At 42.5% G+C, this 19,950-nt stretch overlaps 1 protein-coding gene across 3 annotated transcripts in view; it reads left to right on the forward strand.

Annotated features, from left to right (window-relative positions):
* POMK (protein-O-mannose kinase) overlaps positions 1–12,103 on the forward strand; it is a 33,331-nt gene extending 21,228 nt beyond the window's left edge. For all 3 annotated transcript variants that reach the window (XM_011957095.1, XM_011957096.1, XM_011957094.1), the window contains one exon: positions 11,269–12,103. In XM_011957095.1, the coding sequence (XP_011812485.1) occupies positions 11,269–12,039 (771 nt within the window). In that variant the 3' untranslated portion in view covers positions 12,040–12,103. The remainder of the gene's footprint in view (positions 1–11,268) is intronic.
* Positions 12,104–19,950: the final 7,847 nt, after the last annotated feature.

Below are 19,950 nucleotides of genomic sequence, written 5' to 3' on the forward strand. Positions count from 1 at the left end.
AGTCCTTAAAATTTAGAAAATTTTTAGTGCATGTAGCAGCCAGAGTGAAAAATAGTTTTTTTTTGTTTTGTTTTTTTTTGAGATGAAGTCTCACTCTGTCATCAGACTGGAGTGCAGTGGTGCAATCTTGGCTCACTGCAAGCTCCGCCTCCCTGGTTCACGCCATTCTCCTGCCTCAGCCTCCCCAGTAGCTGGGACTACAGGCACCCGCCACCATGCCCTGCTAATTTTTTTTTCCAATTTTTACTACAGATGGGGTTTCACCATATTAGCCAGGATGCTCTTGATCTCCTGACCTCATGATCCACCTGGAGCCTTGGCCTCCCAGAATGCTGGGATTACAGGCGTGAGCCACCGCACCCTGCCGGAATTTCTGTATCCAAAGTTCACGACACCCCACTTTGGTCTCCACCTCCTCTCCTAGTGCTCTTGCTCCAACAATTGCTCAATCTCGTGGTGACTTCCAGCGTCTCAATCCCATCTCTGACAGTCCCTCTTGTCATCACTCCCACATTCACCCAGCGGAGATTCCACAGGCTTTTGATCTCATCACTCTTTTGCAAAAACCTGGAACAACTTCCTTGCGCCTGTCTCCATCATTCCTGGCCAAAGCAGCCCCAAGCCTGGTTGAACCTGACTCTGCATCTGCACTGGAGCCACTACATGGGAGCAGGAGAGAAATCCCACAGCCACATGCTTCGAATGCACAGTACAGACCTCAGATGTGCACCCCACACACCCAGTAGTCTCACTGTGTTCCCTTAGTGAGTTTTTGTTCCTCTTCTCTGAGACAGATATTTCCTCAAATACCCCCATGCTGCCTTGTCTTAGCTCATGATCTTGTTTCATAAATTAGGAAAACAGAAGCCACCCAAAGGGAACATCCTCACCTTCCTACCACCAGGTCTACAAACCTGCCAACTCAGGTGTCATCCTTTACATCTTTTTCATGTCTTTTTTTTGTTTGTTTGTTTTAAATAGACAAGGTCTCACTCTGTTGCCCAGGCTGGAGTGCAGTGGTGCTGTCATAGCTCACTGCAGTCTTGAACTCCTGGGCTCAAGGGATCCTCCCACCTCAGCCTTCTGTGTAGCTGGGAGTACAGGTGTGTGCTCCACGCCTGACTAATCCCTGATTTTTCACAACTTCACACATTCAGCTCATTCCTTCTCTCTCTCATAATCAGTCTTTTCCTCTCAATACCTATCCCTGTTGCTGTTACAAATAGTCTTAAAAAAGAAAATCTTGTTCCCTGGCTTGCCTTGTCCACTGTAGCAAGGCCTTTCCTCTGCCTTTGTAGTAGAGCTGCTCTGACTCTGTCTCCACCTCATCTCCCCCAGCTGCACCTTTATCCTGTCTCAGTGTGGCTTCCTGACACCACCGCTCCAGTGAATCGGCTTCATCAAGGCCAACAGCACTCCTGGTTGGACATTTCTCAGTCCTCCTCCTCTTTGATCTTTTCAGCAGCTCTTGATCCAGTTGATTCCTCTCCCTGCCCTGGCTCTCCAGGGAACCACATGCTTTTTGTTTTCTTCCTCCCTCCCTGGCAGTTCCTAATTACTCTCCTTTGCTGACTTCTGTCCCTCATCTTACTATAAATCACGGTCTCAACCAGAAGCAATCTTGCTTCTCAGGGGGCCATTTAGCAATGTGTGGAGACATCTGTGGTTGTCACAACTGGGGAGTGGGGGTTGCTACTGGCATCCAGTGGGTAGAGGCCAGGGATGCTGCTACACATCCTGTAACCCACAGGATGGCCCTGGCCCCTCAGCCGTTATCTGGACTGAATGTGAACAGTGCTGATGCAAGAAACCTTCCTTGAGGCTCCTTCCTGGACCCTCTTCTTGAGTCTTCTTTAGATTTGCTCCTAGGTGATGGAATCTAGTGCCATTATTGTAAATACATTTCATATATTGGTGACTCCCAAGTTTCTGTTCTCCAGCCTGTACCTCTACCCCAAGCCACAGATTTGTATATCCCACTACTTATTGGGCATCTCTACTTGGAAGTATCTTCAGTGTCTCTGCATGTCCAGCGTGGAACTCGTGATATTTTCCCCTCTGAAACCTGTTCTCCCAGCCTTCTCTGGCTCAGCAAATGGCATCGCTTTCCAGCCAGTTGCTCAAGCCAGAAATGTGGGAGTCACCTTGAGTCCCCCACTCCCCCTTTAGTTAAGTCAAGAGCATTTCTGGCCGGGCGCAGTGGCTCAAGCCTGTAATCCCAGCACTTTGGGAGGCCGAGACGGGCGGATCACGAGGTCAGGAGATCGAGACCATCCTGGCTAACACGGTGAAACCCCGTCTCTACTAAAAAATACAAAAAAACTAGCCAGGCGAGGTGGTGGGCGCCTGTAGTCCCAGCTACTCGGGAGGCTGAGGCAGGAGAATGGCATAAATCCAGGAGGCGGAGCTTGCAGTGAGCTGAGATCCGGCCACTGCACTCCAGCCCGGGCGACAGAGCGAGACTCCATCTCAAAAAAAAAAAATAAATAAATAAAGAGCATTTCCATCCATTCTTTTTTCACAATGCGTCCCGCATGTGAGAGCATTTCCATCCATTCTTTTTTCACAATGTGTTCCACATGTGTTTGATAATCTCTGCCCACTGGCCCATCTTCAGTAAGTCCTCATCTCTTGCCTTCCACAGGTCTCTCTGCTTCTTTTGCTGTTCACCATGCACAGTTATCTTTTTTTTTTTTTTCTTTTTTTTCCTTGAGATGGAGCCTCGGTCTGTCACCAGACTGGAGTGTAGTGGCGTGGTCTCGGCTCACTGCAACCTCCGACTCCCTAGTTCAAGTGATTCTCCTGCCTCAGCCTCCTGAGTAGCTGGGATTACAGGCACCTGCGTCACCATGCTCAGCTAATCTTTGTATTTTTAGTAGAAACGGGGTTTCACCATGTTGGACAGGATGGTCTTGATCTCCTGACCTTGTGATTCGCCCTCCTCTGCCTCACAAAGTGCTGGGATTACAGGTGTGAGCCACCACGCCTGGGCCATGCACAGTCATCTTTTAAATGCACTGTCATCTTTGGAATTGTCAGGAGCATTGTGTCCTCTACTGAGAGCAATGGGTAGCTTTGCCCCATGGCTGCACTAATTGGTTTGTGAAAGACAGATTGACTCCTTGCTTTTTTTTTATTCTTTTTTTTTTTTTTTTAATTATAAAAGCAGTACATTCAATTCAAATATTCAGTAGGAGGTGAAGTACAAAGCAGAAGTTCCCTTCTCCTCTTGCTGCTTTCTCTCTCCCCAAACCAGGTCATGCCACTTTATTCCTTAACCCCAGGCCCCACTTTCTGCCCTATGGTCACCTGCTGTTTCTTTTGTTCCCAGATCAAACCAAGCCCTTTCTTACCCCGGGGCCTTTGTAGTGCCTTTCTCTGCCTGAAATTCTCTTCCTCTTGCCTTGGCCAAGACCTCATCATTCAGGTCTCAGCTCAGGTTATCTCTCTTTGAGAAACTTTCCCTGATGTTCCTGACTTCCATCCCATCCTCCCTCCAGCTCCCTTTGTCTTGTTTTTTGTTAGTCTGTTTTATAAGTATGTAAGTCCACTGAGGACATAGAAGGTGTGTCCTTGGAATCTAGCCAAATTATGTGGTTGTACCCAGTTTATATTTTAAGGGCCTGAACACAAAGGCTCATAAGTTAAATCCTCATAAAATCTTGGGAGGCCAGTTTGGTGGCTCATGCCTGTAATACCAGCACTCTGAGAGGCTGAGGCAGGAGGATTTCTTGAGGCCAGGAGTTTGAGACCAGCTTGGACAATATAGTGAGATCTCTTTTCTAAAATAAATAAATAAATAAATAAGCAAATAAATAAAATAAAAATTAGATGAGTGTGGTGGTGCACACCTGTAGACCCAGCTACTTGGGAGACTGAGGTGGGAAGATTGCTTGAGCCTGGGAGGTGGACGCTGAAGTGAGCCAAGATTTGCCCCTTTGTACTCCAGCCTGGGTGACAGCAGACCTGTCTCGAAATGAAATGAAATGAAAGAAATGATGAAATGAAATTAAATGATGAAATGAAGCAATAAAATGATGAAATGAAATGAAGTGGTGAAACGAAATGAAATGATGAAATGAAATCTGTTCCTCGACTGAATATTTGGTTTGTGTTTGGAATTGTCAGGAGCATTGTGTCTTCTACTGAGAGCAATGGGTAGGTTTGCCCCATGGCTGCGCTAATTGGTTTGTGAAAGACAGATTGACTCCTTCCTTTTTTAAAAAAATTATAAAAGCAGTACATTCAATTCAAATATTCAGTAGGAGGTGAAGTACAAAGCAGAAGTTCCCTTCTCCTCTTGATGCTTTCTCTCTTCCCAATTTATTCCCTGAGAATACAGTTGGAGATTGATCCCTTTGAGATTTTTAAACCCAAGATTACATTAAAAGAAACAGTTATGCACTCTGTCAATCATCTCAAGGACACAGCACTCTTGTGTCAGGGGAGCTGCTTGAAGTCTGGAATGTAGATTTGGGGCAACAGGAATAGTAAGAAGAAAGGTTATAGCAGAGCCAGGAATCACTTTTTTTTCTCTCATTGTTATAATGAAATGACTTATTGAAGGACCTGTTGTATAGTACATTAAAAATTCATACAGTATGGGTTGGATCCTGTCAGAAGAGTGGATTTGATTCTTTCTCTTACATTATTTTGTAACTCTCATTTTGTGTAACCTTCGGGAGGATCCCTCATGATGTTTGAGGCTATATTTAATGCTTACCATCTGGAAAGATGTTACATGAATAGTTCATTAAAGCATGGAGGAATAGTGTCCACTCCTCGGCCTCTTGTCAGCTCTGCCTCCTCATCCCTTCCATCCCTTCTAACCCTGGACCTCTTGTCTTCCGTGCTTGCCCCCAGGTGACCTCATCCAGCCTTCTGGCTTTATCTGTGCAGAGACCGCTTCCCTGCACTTTTCTATCCAGCTGCCTACCCGACATGTACCTGGGGTTTCTGAGAGGCTTCTCAAACTCACCGTGTCCCAGATCTCCCTCAGAGCCTACACACCTTTTATAAATTTCCTAACTCCATCAGTCCTGCTATTCAGGCCACTTATCTGGGCAATATCCTGACCTCTCTCTCATCCACATTCAGTTAATCAGCAAGTTACATTGTTTCTATTTTCAGGAGACCTGGAATTTGACCACTCCTCAGGCTTGCACCAGGACCCAGCCAGCCCCGAAAGCCACTGAGCCTGGACTTACATTGTTTCACTAGCCTCCGAAAATGGTCTTTCTGCTGCACACTTGCTGCCTACCTCTTCAGTCTATTCTCAGCACAGCACTCAGAATGCCTCTACTGCTAAATTATTAGTCAAATAGTGTCACTCCTCTGCTGCAAAAATCCTTTGGTGCACTCCTCTGCACCAAAAATCCTTTGGTGCTTTCTGTCTCGTTCTGAGTAAAAGAGCCCTTGCAACGACAAGGCCCTGTGAGACTTACACCCTCCCTCCAGCTCTCTCCTGCTCCATGGTCCCTGTCTGGTCTACTTCAGCATCAGAGCATGCTGTTCTGGAAGCCTGTGGGCATGCTTCCACCCCAGGGCCCTTCACCCTTGCTGTTTTCTCTCTAGGCTGTAGTTCCACAAATAACACATGACTCCTTCCCTTACCTTCTTCATGGTCTTGCTCAAAGGCCACCCCAGTGAGAACTCCTTCAACCCCGTTTAAAATTGCAAACCATCCCTGCTTAATTTTTCTCTAAAGTGCATTTCTCTTTCCAATATACTTTATACATTTCCTATTTATTTTATTCATTGTTTGCTTCCTGCACTAGTATGTCAATTTCATGGTGGTAGGGATTTGTTTATTGACACAATGAAGACACATTTGACTACATAGCAGTTAAATTATTGTAAGGCCACATTAACTAAATTAATTATTTTCTTTTTCTTTTTTAGAGACAGTCTCTCTCTTTTGCCCAGTCTGGAGTGCAGTGGTGCGATCATAGCTTATTGCAACCTAAACTCAAGCGATCCTCCCACCTCAGCCTCTTGAGTAACTGGGACCACAAGCATGTGCCACCATGCCTGGCTAATTAAAACAAATTTTTTTAAAGAGTTGAGGTCTTGTTATGTTGCCCAGGCTGGTCTCGAACTTTGGGCTCAAGTAGTCCTCCTGCCTCGGCCTCCCAAAGTGCTAGGATTACAGGTGTGAGCCACTGTGTCTGGCCTAATTATTTTCTGGATCTTGTCTTTTGCATTTATAATAAAGGAGCTTGACCAACTTGAGCAATGTGGAGATTAGGGGCACTGACCCTCCACGTAATAAGAAATCTACTTATACTGTTTGATTCCTTAAAAACTTAACTAAAAGCCTACCATAAATAGTTCGTTAACTGTACTTTATATATTATATACTGTATTCTTAAAGTAAGAGAAATGTTATTAAGAAAAATCATAAGAAAAAATACATTTACTGTTCATTAAATACATTTACTGTTCATTAAGTGGAAGTGGATCCATCATCCATCACAAAGGTCTTTATCCTTGGTTTTTTTCACAGTGAGTAGGCGGAGGAGGAGGAAAGGGAGAGGTTGGTCTTGGTATCCAAGGGGTGGTAAAGGCAGAAGAAAATTTGTGTGTAAGTGGAACTACACATTTCAAACCCCTGTTGTTCAAGGGTCAAGTGTATATAAAGAGCTCCCAGCAATATTAATAAGCACAAGGCAGACAACCTATAGAAAATTGGATAAAGGACAGTGAACAGACTTTTGACAGCAGAAATACAGAAATGCCTAAAAACATGACAGATGCCTAGCCTCATTAGTAATCAGGGAAATACAAATTAGAACAGTAAGGTATTTTTCATCCATTGATTGGCACAAATTACACAGTGGTAATATCTGGTGTGACTAAGGGTGTATTCCTAAGATTCTCTCATGCACTGCTGGTGAAGGTACATGCTGGCACAGGCTTTGGAGGGTAATGATAGCAATAGATATTCTCATTCCGTAATCTGTCTACTTACCTAGCTTATAAAATATTTGCACATATGCATAGACATGTAAATATAAGGCTGTACACTGTAGCATTGTCATTAGACAAGGGACTAACTTAAATGTCCAGGTCTTTAGAAATAGATTATATAAGATCTTATTAAAGGTCTATGCAAAATTATAGCTACATAATAATCAAAGAATCCAATCCATTTTGACAACATCCATTCCAAATTCTTTGTATTTTTATTATATTATACTTTAGTTTTAAAGAAAAAAGGAAATATTATCTGTAAAATCTTACTGGAAATACACTAGCGTAGGTATTATGCCCATACTATGAAACATTACTCAGCTTTAAAAGGAATGGCCTAGGTCTACATGTATATATGGAAAGGATTTCTGAGGCTCAGTTAAATGAAAAAATTAAGCTGCAGTGTATGTGTATTATAATACCATTAGTATAACAGCAAACCCAAATGCTGTTTTGCAGGTGTACACTAATACATATAAAGGTATAGAAAAACTTACGGGAGGATAACAGCCAGTTACCAGGTTTCCTTTGGGTTGAGAAGTAAAATGGGGGGCAGGGAGACATCCTCCCTATCCTCTGTATTTGAGTTTTTACCAAGAAAGGTGTTCATGATTAATTTTATAATAAAAAAGGTAAAGTATATTAACTGTTCTTTCCAAATAAAAGTCTTTGAAAAAATGATTAAAAGCAACTAAATTAGAGGTTGTGAGAAATGATTCTTAAACAGTCCATGACTAGCAAATTTTTTATATTGGAGGATTCAAATATTTGTGTGTGATCTCAAAGACTAATGGTATTTCATAATAATATTTAATAATCTTCATGTATCTGAAACAAAAATGAGTTAGACATAAATGAGGGCTCAGGAGTCCTGGGGCCTGTGGCTGAGCCTCCCCTACTTACTGCTTTTTTTTTTTTTTGAGACAGAGTCTTGCTCTGTCGCCCAGGCTGGAGTGCAGTGGTGCAATCTCAGCTCACCGCAAGCTCCGCTTCCCGGGTTGACGCCATTCTCCTGCCTCAGCCTCCCGAGTGGCTGGGACTACAGGTGCCCACCACCACGCCCAGCTAAATTTTGTATTTTTAGTGGAGACGGGGTTTCACCGTGTTAGTCAGGATGGTCTCGATCTCCTGACCTCGTGATCCACCCACCTTGGCCTCCCAAAGTGCTGGGATTACAGGCATGAGCCACCACGCCCAGCCCCCCACTTACTGTTGAATGTGTAGCAGCAGCTTCCCAAAAGCCAGCATCGTTTTTAGGTGAAAAATGGGCCTAGAAAACCAAAGCCATTGCCAGTGTTGGTGGGTGTAAGGAAGCCATGGATCTGAACAAAACCTCAATTGTTTGTATTAGAGCCAATTATCAGATTCAGTGGGATGCAAATCTTTGGAGAGCGTGTGTTCAATATGAAAATTAAAAAACCATGAACTTTTAGAATGTGGCCTTATCCAGTCCTTAAAATTTAGAAAATTTTTAGTGCATGTAGCAGCCAGAGTGAAAAATAGTTTTTTTTTGTTTTGTTTTTTTTTGAGATGAAGTCTCACTCTGTCATCAGACTGGAGTGCAGTGGTGCAATCTTGGCTCACTGCAGCCTCTGCCTCCTGGGTGCAAGCGATTCTCCTGCCTCAGCCTCCCGAGTAGCTGGGACTGCAGGCGCATGCCACCACGCCCAGCTGATTTTTTTGTATTTTTAGTAGAGATGGGGTTTCACCATGTGGCCAGGCTGGTCTCTATCTCCTGATCTTGTGATCTGCTTACCTTGGCCTCCCAAAGTGCTGGGATTACAGGCGTGAGCCACCATGTCTGGCCAAAAAATGACTTTTTAATGGAAATTATTATCCTTAGTGAAATTTCTCAAATTTGAGGATTAGAGAGTCTTGAAAGAGTGAGTTCTCGTTTGAATGTTATGAGCCAATCAAAGTTATCCGCGTTTTTCCGTAATGAACCTCCCTTCTTAGATCCAGAAAAGATCTTCATGGTCCTTGAATCCACCTCCATTTTATATAATGTTTCTTTTTCTTTTTTTTTTTTTAATTCCCAAGCCAGTTTTTCTGAAATTTATATATTTTTGAGTTAAAAAATTTAAGTTGTGGAAGTAATGTATATTCATCTTGGAAAATACCAAAAGATATGAAGGAAAAAAAAATCACCCAGAATCTTACCACATAAAGACAACTAAGGCATTAGCATATTTCCTTTGATTTCCATGTGCTGTAATTTAAATTTGTCTCATTTTATGCAGTTGGAACAATATTATACAAATGTATTATACAAACGGTTTTATATATTTCTCATTTGTAACACTGCTTTTTTTTTTTTTTTAAGACGGTGGAGTTTCACTGTTGTTCGCCCAGGCTGGAGTGCAATGGCGCGATCTTGGCTCTTTGCAACCTCCACCTCCTGGGTTCAAGCTACTGTTCTGCCTCAGCCTCCTGAGTAGCTGGGATTACAGGCGTGCGGCACCATGCCCGGCTAATTTTGTATTTTTAGTAGAGGTGGAGTTTTGCCATGTTGGCTAAGCTGGTCTCCAACTCTTGACCTCAGGTGATCTGCCTGCCTTGGACTCCCAAAGTGCTGGGATTATAGGTGTGAGCCCCACACCTAGCCGTACCATTACTTTTATCTGTTATAACTCTATAAATATATACATTTTGGTGACCACATTATATATATATATAGTTTTTTTTTTTTTTTGAGATAAGTTTTCACTATGTCACCCAGCTGTGCAGTGATGTGATCATTGCTCACTGCAGTCTCAAACACCTTGACTCGAATGATCCTCCTACCTCAGTCTCCCCTGAGTAGCCGGGGCTATGTGTACACTCCATTACACCCTGCTAGTTTCTTAATTTCTTCTTTTTTTTTTTTTTTTTTTTGAGACAGAGTTTCATTCTTGTTGCCCAAGCTGGAGCACAGTGGCGTGATCTTGGCTCACGGCAACCTCTGCCTCCTGGGTTCAAGTGATTCTCCTGCTTCAGCCTCCCAGGTCACTGGGATTATAGGCATGCACTACCATACCTGGCTAATTGCGTATTTTTAGTAGAGATGGGTTTTCTCCATGTTGGTCAGGCTGGTCTTGAACTCCTGACCTCAGGTGATCCACCTGCCTTGACCTCCCAAAGAGTTGGGATTAGAGGTGTGAGCCACCACGCCTGGCCTACCCTGCTAGTTTCTAAAAAATGTTTTGTAGAGATGGGTTTTCACTATGTTGATCATACTGCTCCCATCTTTTGATAAGTTTCAGTTTATGCTTTTTATAAATAATGCCAGATTTTTATTCCTGGAACTTCTTACCTATTCTGATTATTGCCTTAGATTTTAGATTCACATGTTAGAGTCTCTTGATAAATAATGCAACAAAACTGCTTTGGAAACCATACCTTTATTGGAACGATGACATGACACACTGCTTGCAGAACGAGCCTGGGGCAGGAATCTCCTGAGTCCTGAACCTGCTTTCTCTTTTGTGATCTTCTGCCTTCTCTTGGGATTTAAGCAAACGATCAGAGGTTCTTTCTTTAATTACGGTGTTTCCTGCAAGCAAATGAAAGGTGGAAATCCAAGGCAGAAATGTGCACTTGCTCTTCTGTTTGCTGTGGACTCTATGAGAAGGTCTCGCGTTTGTGTAGCATTTCAGCTCCTGCTTTTACAGCTGAAGTAACACCAAACCACAGAACATGTAAAAATGTTTTCCTTACATATAAATATTCCTATTTATGATTTATTGTGCCACCTTTTAAAATTAATGAGTAACATTGTTACATGTGATGGGCAGGGCTTTATGCCCTCATGTAGGCTTTTCAGGGTCTCCACACTTACCCACTTTTCCAGTCCACTCCCCTGCCTCCTCTTCTTCCCCACCCACTGTGCGGTGGTCCATTGGAACTGGCAGTCTACTTTGCCACTCCTCCCTGCCATGAAGTTACATGGAGTCTCTTCCCTCCTGAGCCAGCACTCCCCTGCCCCACATAGAATCTGCAAGTCCCCCTCCTTCTGTGAGACCAGCTTCCAGAAGCCTTCCAGCACCCTCTGCAGCAGCTGTCAGTGTCCTGCCCAGAGGCAATCGCTTCCTGCCCTGAGGTTCCACACACTAATGTGGCACTTGCCTTGCTGAATGCTGTGTTTGCTCTTCAGTCTATCTTCATCACTAGACGGAGAGCAACTCTGCGATGGGGTCTGCACCTTGTTAATTTCTGTATCTTCTGCCGAACACCTGCCACTTAAAAGATATTCGTTGTTCTTTGGTCACTAAATTAGGTGAGAGTTCAGGCCTGATGTTCTCTGTGGCTTTGTTGCAGGTCTTTCTGTCTGAGTGGAAGGAGCACAAAGTTGCTCTCTCACGGCTTACCAGCCTGGAGATGAAAGATGATTTCCTCCATGGACTGCAGATGCTGAAATCTCTACAAGGTGCACATGTTGTCACGCTGCTTGGCTATTGTGAGGATGACAACACTATTCTTACTGAATATCACCCTCTAGGTTCCTTGAGTAACCTGGAAGAAACACTAAACCTTTCAAAGTACCAAAATGTCAACACGTGGCAGCACAGGCTACAGCTGGCCATGGACTATGTCAGCATCATTAATTACCTGCACCACAGCCCCATGGGCACACGGGTCATGTGTGACTCCAATGACCTGCCCAAGACACTGTCCCAGTATCTGCTGACAAGCAACTTCAGCATTTTGGCAAATGACTTGGATGCCTTACCCCTGGTGAACCACAGCTCTGGGACACTGGTGAAGTGCGGCCACAGGGAGCTGCATGGGGATTTTGTGGCTCCAGAGCAACTGTGGCCCTACGGAGAGGACATGCCTTTCCACGATGATCTCATGCCCTCATATGACGAGAAGATTGACATTTGGAAGATCCCAGACATCTCCAGTTTCCTTCTGGGGCACATTGAAGGGAGTGATATGGTCCGATTCCATTTGTTTGATATTCACAAAGCATGCAAGAGTCAGACTCCCTCAGAAAGACCCACTGCCCAGGACGTTCTGGAGACCTACCAGAAGGTCTTGGATACACTTAGAGATGCCGTGATGTCTCAGGCAAGAGAGATGCTGTGAAAACCAGTCCAGCCAATGAAGGTGGGATTGAAGGGCTGAATGGAAGTTACAGCATTCTACTCTGGTGGTGGAGTTTTTTGCCCGAGTTTCGTGTTTTATTGTTTTTTATTTTTTTTATGGCTTAGCCATATGGTTCTTTGTCCACATCCACATGTACATTTGCATGTGTTCCACATTAGTTGTTAGATATTTTTTTTTTTTTTTGAGATGGGGTCTTGCTCTGTTGCTGAGGCTGGCGTGCAGTGGTGTGATCTCGGCTCACTGCTGCCTCTGCCTCCCAGGTTCAAGCAGTTCTCCCACTTCAACTTCCCAGGTAGCTGGGTCAACAGGCATGCACCATACCTGGCTAATTTTTGTATTTTTAGTAGAGACGGGGTTTTGCCATGTTGGCTAGGCTGGTCCCGAACTCCTGACTTCCTTGGCCTCCCAAAGTGTTGGGATTACAGGCGTGAGCCACTATACCTGGCCAGTTGTTAGATCCTTTCCATGGATTTGTAGTTTCCAAAGTTTCTCGTTATTGATTTCTACTTTTCTTCCATTGTGGTCTGAGAAGGTACTTGATATGATTTAAATTTTTAAAAATTTATTGAGACTTGTTTTGTGGTCTAACATGGTCTATGCTGGAGAGTGGTCCATGTGCTGATGAGAAGAATGTATATTCTGCAGCTGTTGGAAGAGAAGTTCTGTAAATGTCTGTTAGGTCCATTTGGTCTATAATGCAGATTAAGTCTGATGTTTCTGTCTAGATGATCTGCCCAATATCGAAAGTGAGGCATTAAAATCCCCAGCTTTTTTTTGTATTAGGATCTGCCTCTCTCTTTAGCTCTAATAGTGTTTGTTTATATGTGTGAGTGCTTTGGTATAGGGTGCATATACACTTAAAATTGTCACATCCTTTTGCTGAATTGATCCCTTTATTATGTAACGATCTTCTTTGTCCCTTTTTATGTTTTCTGACTTAGTCTATTATGTATAAGTATTGCTATTCCTGCACATTTTTGTTTTCAGTTTGCATGGAATATTTTTTTCCATCTGTCCACTTTCAGTCTATATGTGTTTTTACATGTGAAATGAGTTTGTTATGGGTAACATATAGTTGAATCTTGTTTTTTAAAATCCATTCAGCCAGTCTATGTATTTTAATTGGAGAATTTAAATTATTTACATTCAAGGTTTTTATTGATAGGTGAAGACTTAATCCTGTGCTTTTAATTATTTTCTGATTGTCTTGTGTATATATTTTTCCTATCTTTTTTTTTTTTTTTCATTTTTTATTTTGAGACAGAGTCTTGCTCTGTCTCCCAGGCTGGAGTGCAGTAGCGGGATCTCAGCTCACTGCAACCTCTGCCTCCCAAGTTCAAGCGATTCTCCTGCCTGAGCCTACTAAGTAGCTGGGATTACAGGTGTCCACCACCACACCAAGCTAATTTTTCTATTTTTAGTAGAGATGGCATTTCACCTATCTTCTTTTGTATTGTTTACAATTTGGTGGGTTTTTTTTAATAGTCATAATGTTTGATTCCTTTTTCTCATTTGTGTTTCTGCTCTACTAGTGAGTTTTAAGACTTTTTGTGTTTTCTTGATGATAGATACCATCTGGTCTATTTGAAGATCAGATGAGATTGGGCACGTTCAGGGTGGTATTATTGTGGGAATGAAGGAGGACTGGAGAGACCATGGGGGTGAGACAGGAGGATTTTTATTGAGTGCACTCAGACCCAGCTGATTAACATCCAAAAACTGGGCCCAGAACAAAGACAGCACTTGACTTTTATACCCACTTCTAAAAGGGGTTGGGCTAGCTTGAAACAAGCTTACAGTGGCACGAAGCAAAGATACAGAGGCAGAACAAAAGCAGCTAATCAAACTGTGACAGGTTCATGACCCAGGATTACATATGACCCTTGCTGTGCAGCTCAGATGGCTAATTTTTTGTCTCTTTAGTAGAGACGGGTTTTCACTGTGTTCACCAGGATGGTCTCGAGCTCCTGATCTCCTGATCCTCCCGCCTCGGACCTCGTGATCTGCCCACCTCAGCCTCCCAAAGTGCTGGGATTACAGGTGTGAGCCACTGCACCCAGCTAGTTTTTTTTTTTTTAACTAAATTATCATTAATGTTAAAATTTAACTGACTGTGTATATAACTGTGCAATTGCTGCTTTCTCACCGAACTATCTAGGATTCATTCAACAGATCACAGAAATGAGGTCTGGCATTTAACAGACTAATGATAGAAGAAATATACTGATGTATACAGGAATATCAAAACACTGTCATGTGGTTTAGTGTAGCTCAAGTTATGAATAAGTGCCAACTCTTGCTGCAGTGTCTCCGACACAATTTTATCTTGGAACTTGGCAATTTGACTTTCTTCACTGAAAGAGTTCTTTCATGGTACTCTTCATGAGTTGCTCATATAGCAGCTTAATCTCTTTCATTTGCTCTAACAATGCTAACTTGTTGCCACCTCTTTTGTTGCTCTTGAAATATTTTAGTTTTTCTTCTCTCCTCAGTCTTCTACATGTCTATGTTGTATTCTTGAAGCAAAGTCAGCAACTGCACAGAACATCTATAATTACGTTTCTGCCTTTTATGTTCTCAAAATATCATTCAGTTATGTTCTTGGTGTTGATGCAAGCTTTTGTATACTTTTGAAGCCTTTTTCTTTTTGCAGCAAGACCCTATTTAATGGCAGCTGCAATTAGTTGTAGTTTCTCTACATCAACCCCCTTGTCTTCCTCATCTGTTTCTGCAAAAGGTTTTCTTTCCCTGTGCTCATCAGTTTCTGGATCCTTTTCTCCATGTTACATTTCCTGGGTGGCCATGACCTGAGCCTCCAGCTGGACCTTGGCAGCCCTCCTGTTGCTCCTCCTGCCTTGGGTGCAATTGCTAGTTGTGCTGGGATGCCAGAGGTGACTTGATGGGGCTCCCTCACAGGCTCTGTATAATGCCGCACTATGAGGCTCCTCTGAGGGCCTGGGGTCCTCCTTCCCTCAGTTTTTACTTGTCTGGGAAGGACTTTATCTGTCCTTCAATTTTGAAGGATAGCTTTACTTAGTTTAATATTCTTGGCTGGTAGTTTTTAAAATTTATTTCAGCACTGTAATAGATATTATTCCATTCTTTCCTGACCTGTAAGGTGGTTGTTTTTTTTGTTTTTTTTTTTATAGGAAAGTCTCTTATAAGTGACTTGATGCTTTCCTTTTGCTGTTTTAGAATTCTCTCTGTCTTTGACTTGACAATTTGATTGTAATGTGCCTTGCAGAGGACCTTTTTGGTTTGAATCTTTTTTGGGATTACTGAACATCCTATATCTGGATGTCTGTATCTCTTGCAAGACTTAAGAAATGTTTGACTATTATTTTGCTAAATAGGTTTTCTATGCCTTTTCCCTTCTCTTTCCTGAAACACTCAGAATTTAAATATTTGTTTGGTCTGACTGGGTTATTTCAAAAGACCTGTCTTCAAGTTCAGAAAATCTTTGTTTTGCTTCATCTGGTGTATTTTTGAAGCTCTCAGTTGCATTTTTAAATTTTATTCATTGAATTTTTCAGTTCCAGGATTTGTTTGGTTATTTTTCTATATCTGTCTCTGTTGAATGTCTTATTCATATCATGAATTGTTTTCCTAATTTCTTTGTCTTATCTGTGTTTTCTTGCAACTTGCTGAGTTTCCCTAAGATCATTATTTTGAATTCCTTTTCTGGCATTTTTATAGATTTCCTTTTCTTTTGAATCTGTTACTGGAGGATTATTGTGTCTCTTTGGCAGCATCAAGTTTCCTTGCTTTTTCATGTTTCTTTTGTCCTTACATTGATACCTATTCAGCTAGTGGAATAGTTGCTTCTTCCAATTTTATGGATTGGCTTTCATAAGGAAAGACTTTTTTGTAGGCGTATCTGTAGTTTTGGTTGTGATTAGGATGTTTTGGCTTTGCTTCTGGTGAGCACAGTTGTATAGGCTTAATGATTTCTTCAGCTGTAACCAATGTCACTGGTGTCTGTGAGTCCTCAGTGGCTTAAGCTGCCATTGTTAGTTGAGGCTGTTGTGAGGCTTTCCTGGGGACAGGGATGCCAGAGGGGCCAGTCCCTGGGCCTTTTGGTGGCATGGGCAGGCTTTAGCTGTGTTGGCGATGGGCAGGGCATGCTAGACCTCAGGACCCCAGCTGGCGTAAGTGCTGGTAGTGGGGGGGCCCAGGTGGGCTGGTCCTCAAGCCCCCAGGCTGTATTTGTGGTGCTGGCAGTGGCAGTAGCAGCAGTGGGCTAAACACTGGACCCTCAGGTGGCAATCATAGCTGTTGGCAGTAGCTGTGGTAGGATGAATGGGCCAGTTTCTAGCCCGTTAGGTGATGCACTTCAGTAGGCACTGGTGGTGGTAGGTGGGGTGGGCCTGTTCAGGCCTTAGGATTGTGTGCGTGGGCACCAGTGGTGTTGGATGGGGTGGGCCAGTGCTCAGGCCCCCCTAGAGAGCATATAGGCACCAGTAGTGGCATGAGGGAAAGATGGCACCTGAGAACGCTGGTGACAGTGGGTGGAGCAGGCCTGTCTTTAGGTTCTTGGATGGCACATATGGACACACTGGTCCTCAGGCCTCCTGAAGGTGCACACAGGCGTGCTGTTGCCCTGCTGAGAGGGGCAAGGTTCTGTTGGTGGCATTGGTGTTGGGAAGACAGCTCCCAGGTTCTGGGAGCTTCAGCTCCCTTTTTCCCGGGGACAGCCTCCCTGGTGTGCGCTACATTGCCTGTTCCCTGGGATATAAGACACTTCATGGGTCAGAGTACTGGGGACCTGGCTGCACTGCTGGGTGATTGTGATACTGCAACCTTCTGGATGGATGTGGGAGGATGTTCTTGGGGGCCCAGGGATGTAGACTGCAGGGGCTTATGGGACCCCAAGGCAGGATGTAATCTAGTGGGGGCTAGGCTGTTAAAATGGTGCTGTGCCACAGCAGCATGTTTCTTGGGATGTGAGTAGGATCCAGTGGAATTCCCTTTCTGGAACAACGTATTTGCATGGATTCCAGGCAGCTCCATATACTGGGCTCAGGGCCTGTGAAGGCTGACAGCATCCCCTGTGGGTGCCAGCATCTGTGTTGGGAATGTGGACCACTGCGGTTCTTTGACTTTTCTTTTCCCAGAAATGGGATGTCCCTCCTGTCTCTGAGCCAATCCAAGACACACTGGCTGCTTTATTTACTGCTCCTTTTGTGCCTCAGAGGTTCCCTGTCACTTCCCTGTTGAATAGTGTTCTGTCTTTAGTGTTCTGCCTGATATGTGGTTACCTACTTGCTTTTTTGGTCCTTTGTTGTGGAGGAGTTGAGTGCCAGGCTCACGGTTTTTTTATTACTATAGTTTTGTAGTATTTTTTGAAATTCAGAAGTGTGAGACCTCCAACTTTTTCTTTTTCAGGATTATTTTGGCTGTTGAGTCCCTTGTGATTCCATATGCATTTTAGGTGGATTTTTCTATTTCTGGAATTCTGCCATTAGGAGTCTGATAGATACTACTTTGAATCTGTAGAGTGCTTTGGGTAATATTGACACCTTACCACTGTTAAGTCTTCCAGTACATGACCACAGGACTCACTGTGGTTTTGATGTGCATTTTCCTGATGACTAATGATGTTATACCTTTTCATATGCTTATTGGCTATTTGTATAATCTTCCTGGGAGAAATGTCTGTTTAGATTTTTTGCCAATTTTTTAATTTGTCCATTTAAAAAATCAGGGTTTTTTGTTGTTGTTGAGTTGTAGGAGTTCTTTTTGTATTCCTTATACTAGTCCTTTATCAGATACATGATTTGCAGATATTTTCCCCCAGGTGAGTTGTCTTCACTTTCTTGGTAGTGTCTTTTAATATACAAAGTTTTTAATTTTTATGAAGTCAGATGTATCTACATTTTTCATTGTTTGCTCATGCTTTTGGTGTTGCATCTAAGAATCTACTGCCAAATCCAAGGTCGTGAAGATTTACTCCTATGTTTTCTTCTAAGAATTTTATAGTTTTTGCTATTACATTAAGGTCTTTGAGCCATTAAGATCCTTGACTTAATTTTTGTATATGATGTAAAGTCACTGTCAAACATCATTCTTTTGCATTTGGCTGTCCAAGTATCCCAGCAGTATTTGTTGAAATGCCTAAACTTCTTTATATTCTCTTGACCCCTCTAACCAAGGCAGTTGGTTGGATCTTTGCTACTACCACTGCCCTGAAACTGCTGTCACTGGGTTACAAAGGACTGGGTAGCTTAGTTGAGTGGATAATCTTTTGTTGTTTTCTCCTTGTAATATACAAGCCTTGGCCTCTGTGACATCATACTCTCCTAGTTTTCCTCCTGTCACTCTGGCTTGTTCTCAGTCTCTGTCCATCCCTGGTGCTCCTGAAGGTTCTGTTCTCAGCCTTACATGCATTACCCAGATGATCTCATTCTCTGCCATGACTTCACTTGCCATATATGTGCTCATTTTTCCCAAATTCCTATTTCTCCTGACTTTTACATTTATTTTACTTGCAGGTCATATATCTAATAAGGAATTGATATCCAGTGTACATGTAGAACTCCTGTAATTCAAACAAAAACCAAACAGTCCAATTAATAAATGGAGAAGAGATTTGAATGAACATTTTTCTAAAGAACAACTGAAGCTCAAGATTTCCCAGATAACTTTTCTTTCTTCAAAATCTGCTTCTGTGTTTCCTCATCTGTAGGTGGCACAGCATGCATCTGATTTTCCAAGCCAGAAACCTCAGAAATCTTGACTCCAGGAAGAAATACTGAGTTTTTAAAAACTCAACTTATTGACTCATTATTTTATATAATAAAATGCAACAGTTTTAAGTGTATATTTCAATGAGTTTTGATACATTTATGTACTTGTGTCACTATCCCCATAGATAAAGAGACAAAGCATTTCTATCACACTGGCAATTTCCTATGTGTCCCATCCCAATCAATCCTTTCTCCTCTCCTGGCTCCAAGCAATGACTCTTTTGATTAGAATTTCTTTTCTAGATTTCCAGTAATGGAATCATACAGTGTCTAAGTCTATTTGTGGTGCTATAACAAAATACCTGAGACTGAGTAATTTATATAAATTATAGGAATTTATTTCTCACAGTTCTGGATGCTGAAAAGTTTATGATCAAGGCATTAGCAGGTTTGGCGTCCGAGGGCCCAGTTTCTTCTTTGAAGATGGTGCTTTGAACACTGTCCTCACATGGTAGAAGGGGCAGAGAGGCAAAAAAAAAAAAAAAAAGTGAGGGCAAATGCTGTGTGCAGCCCCTCTCATAAAGGGCTTAAGTTCATTCGCCAGGGAAGAGCTCTTATGACTTAATCACCTCCAAAGGTCCCACCTCTTAATACTATTGCATTGGAGATTAAGTTTCAACATGAATTTTGGAGGGACACAAATATTCAAACTGTAGAATATAGTAGTGTTGTGTAGTATATATTTTTTGTGTCTGTCTGCTTTTGTTCAGTGTTGTTTTTGAGGTTCATCTACGTTGTTGCATGTATCAGTAGGTTATATCTATTGGTGCATAGTTATTCCATTGTATGTCTGTACCACACTCTTCATTTATCTGCTGATGGATATTGCATTGTTTCCAGTTTTGGGATATTATGAATAAAACTGCTGTTAACCTTAAAATATAAGTCTTTGTGTAGACATGTTTTCATTTGTCTTGAGCAAATACCTGATTGGTCAGATGGTCTTATGTCAGTATATGTTTAATATCATATACTTCCAACTGTTTACCAAAGTAGTTGTACCATTTTATTTTCCCACTAGTGATGTATGAGTTCTGTTTGATCCATATCTTTGCCAACACTTGTTATTTATTTCAGCCCATTTAATTTTAGCTGTTTTAGGGTGTGATTAGTGTCTCCATGTAGGGTTTTTTTTTTTTTTTTT

The sequence above is a fragment of the Colobus angolensis genome, unplaced genomic scaffold, assembly GCF_000951035.1.
Source record: "Colobus angolensis palliatus isolate OR3802 unplaced genomic scaffold, Cang.pa_1.0 Scaffold433, whole genome shotgun sequence".
Lineage (NCBI taxonomy): Eukaryota > Metazoa > Chordata > Mammalia > Primates > Cercopithecidae > Colobus > Colobus angolensis.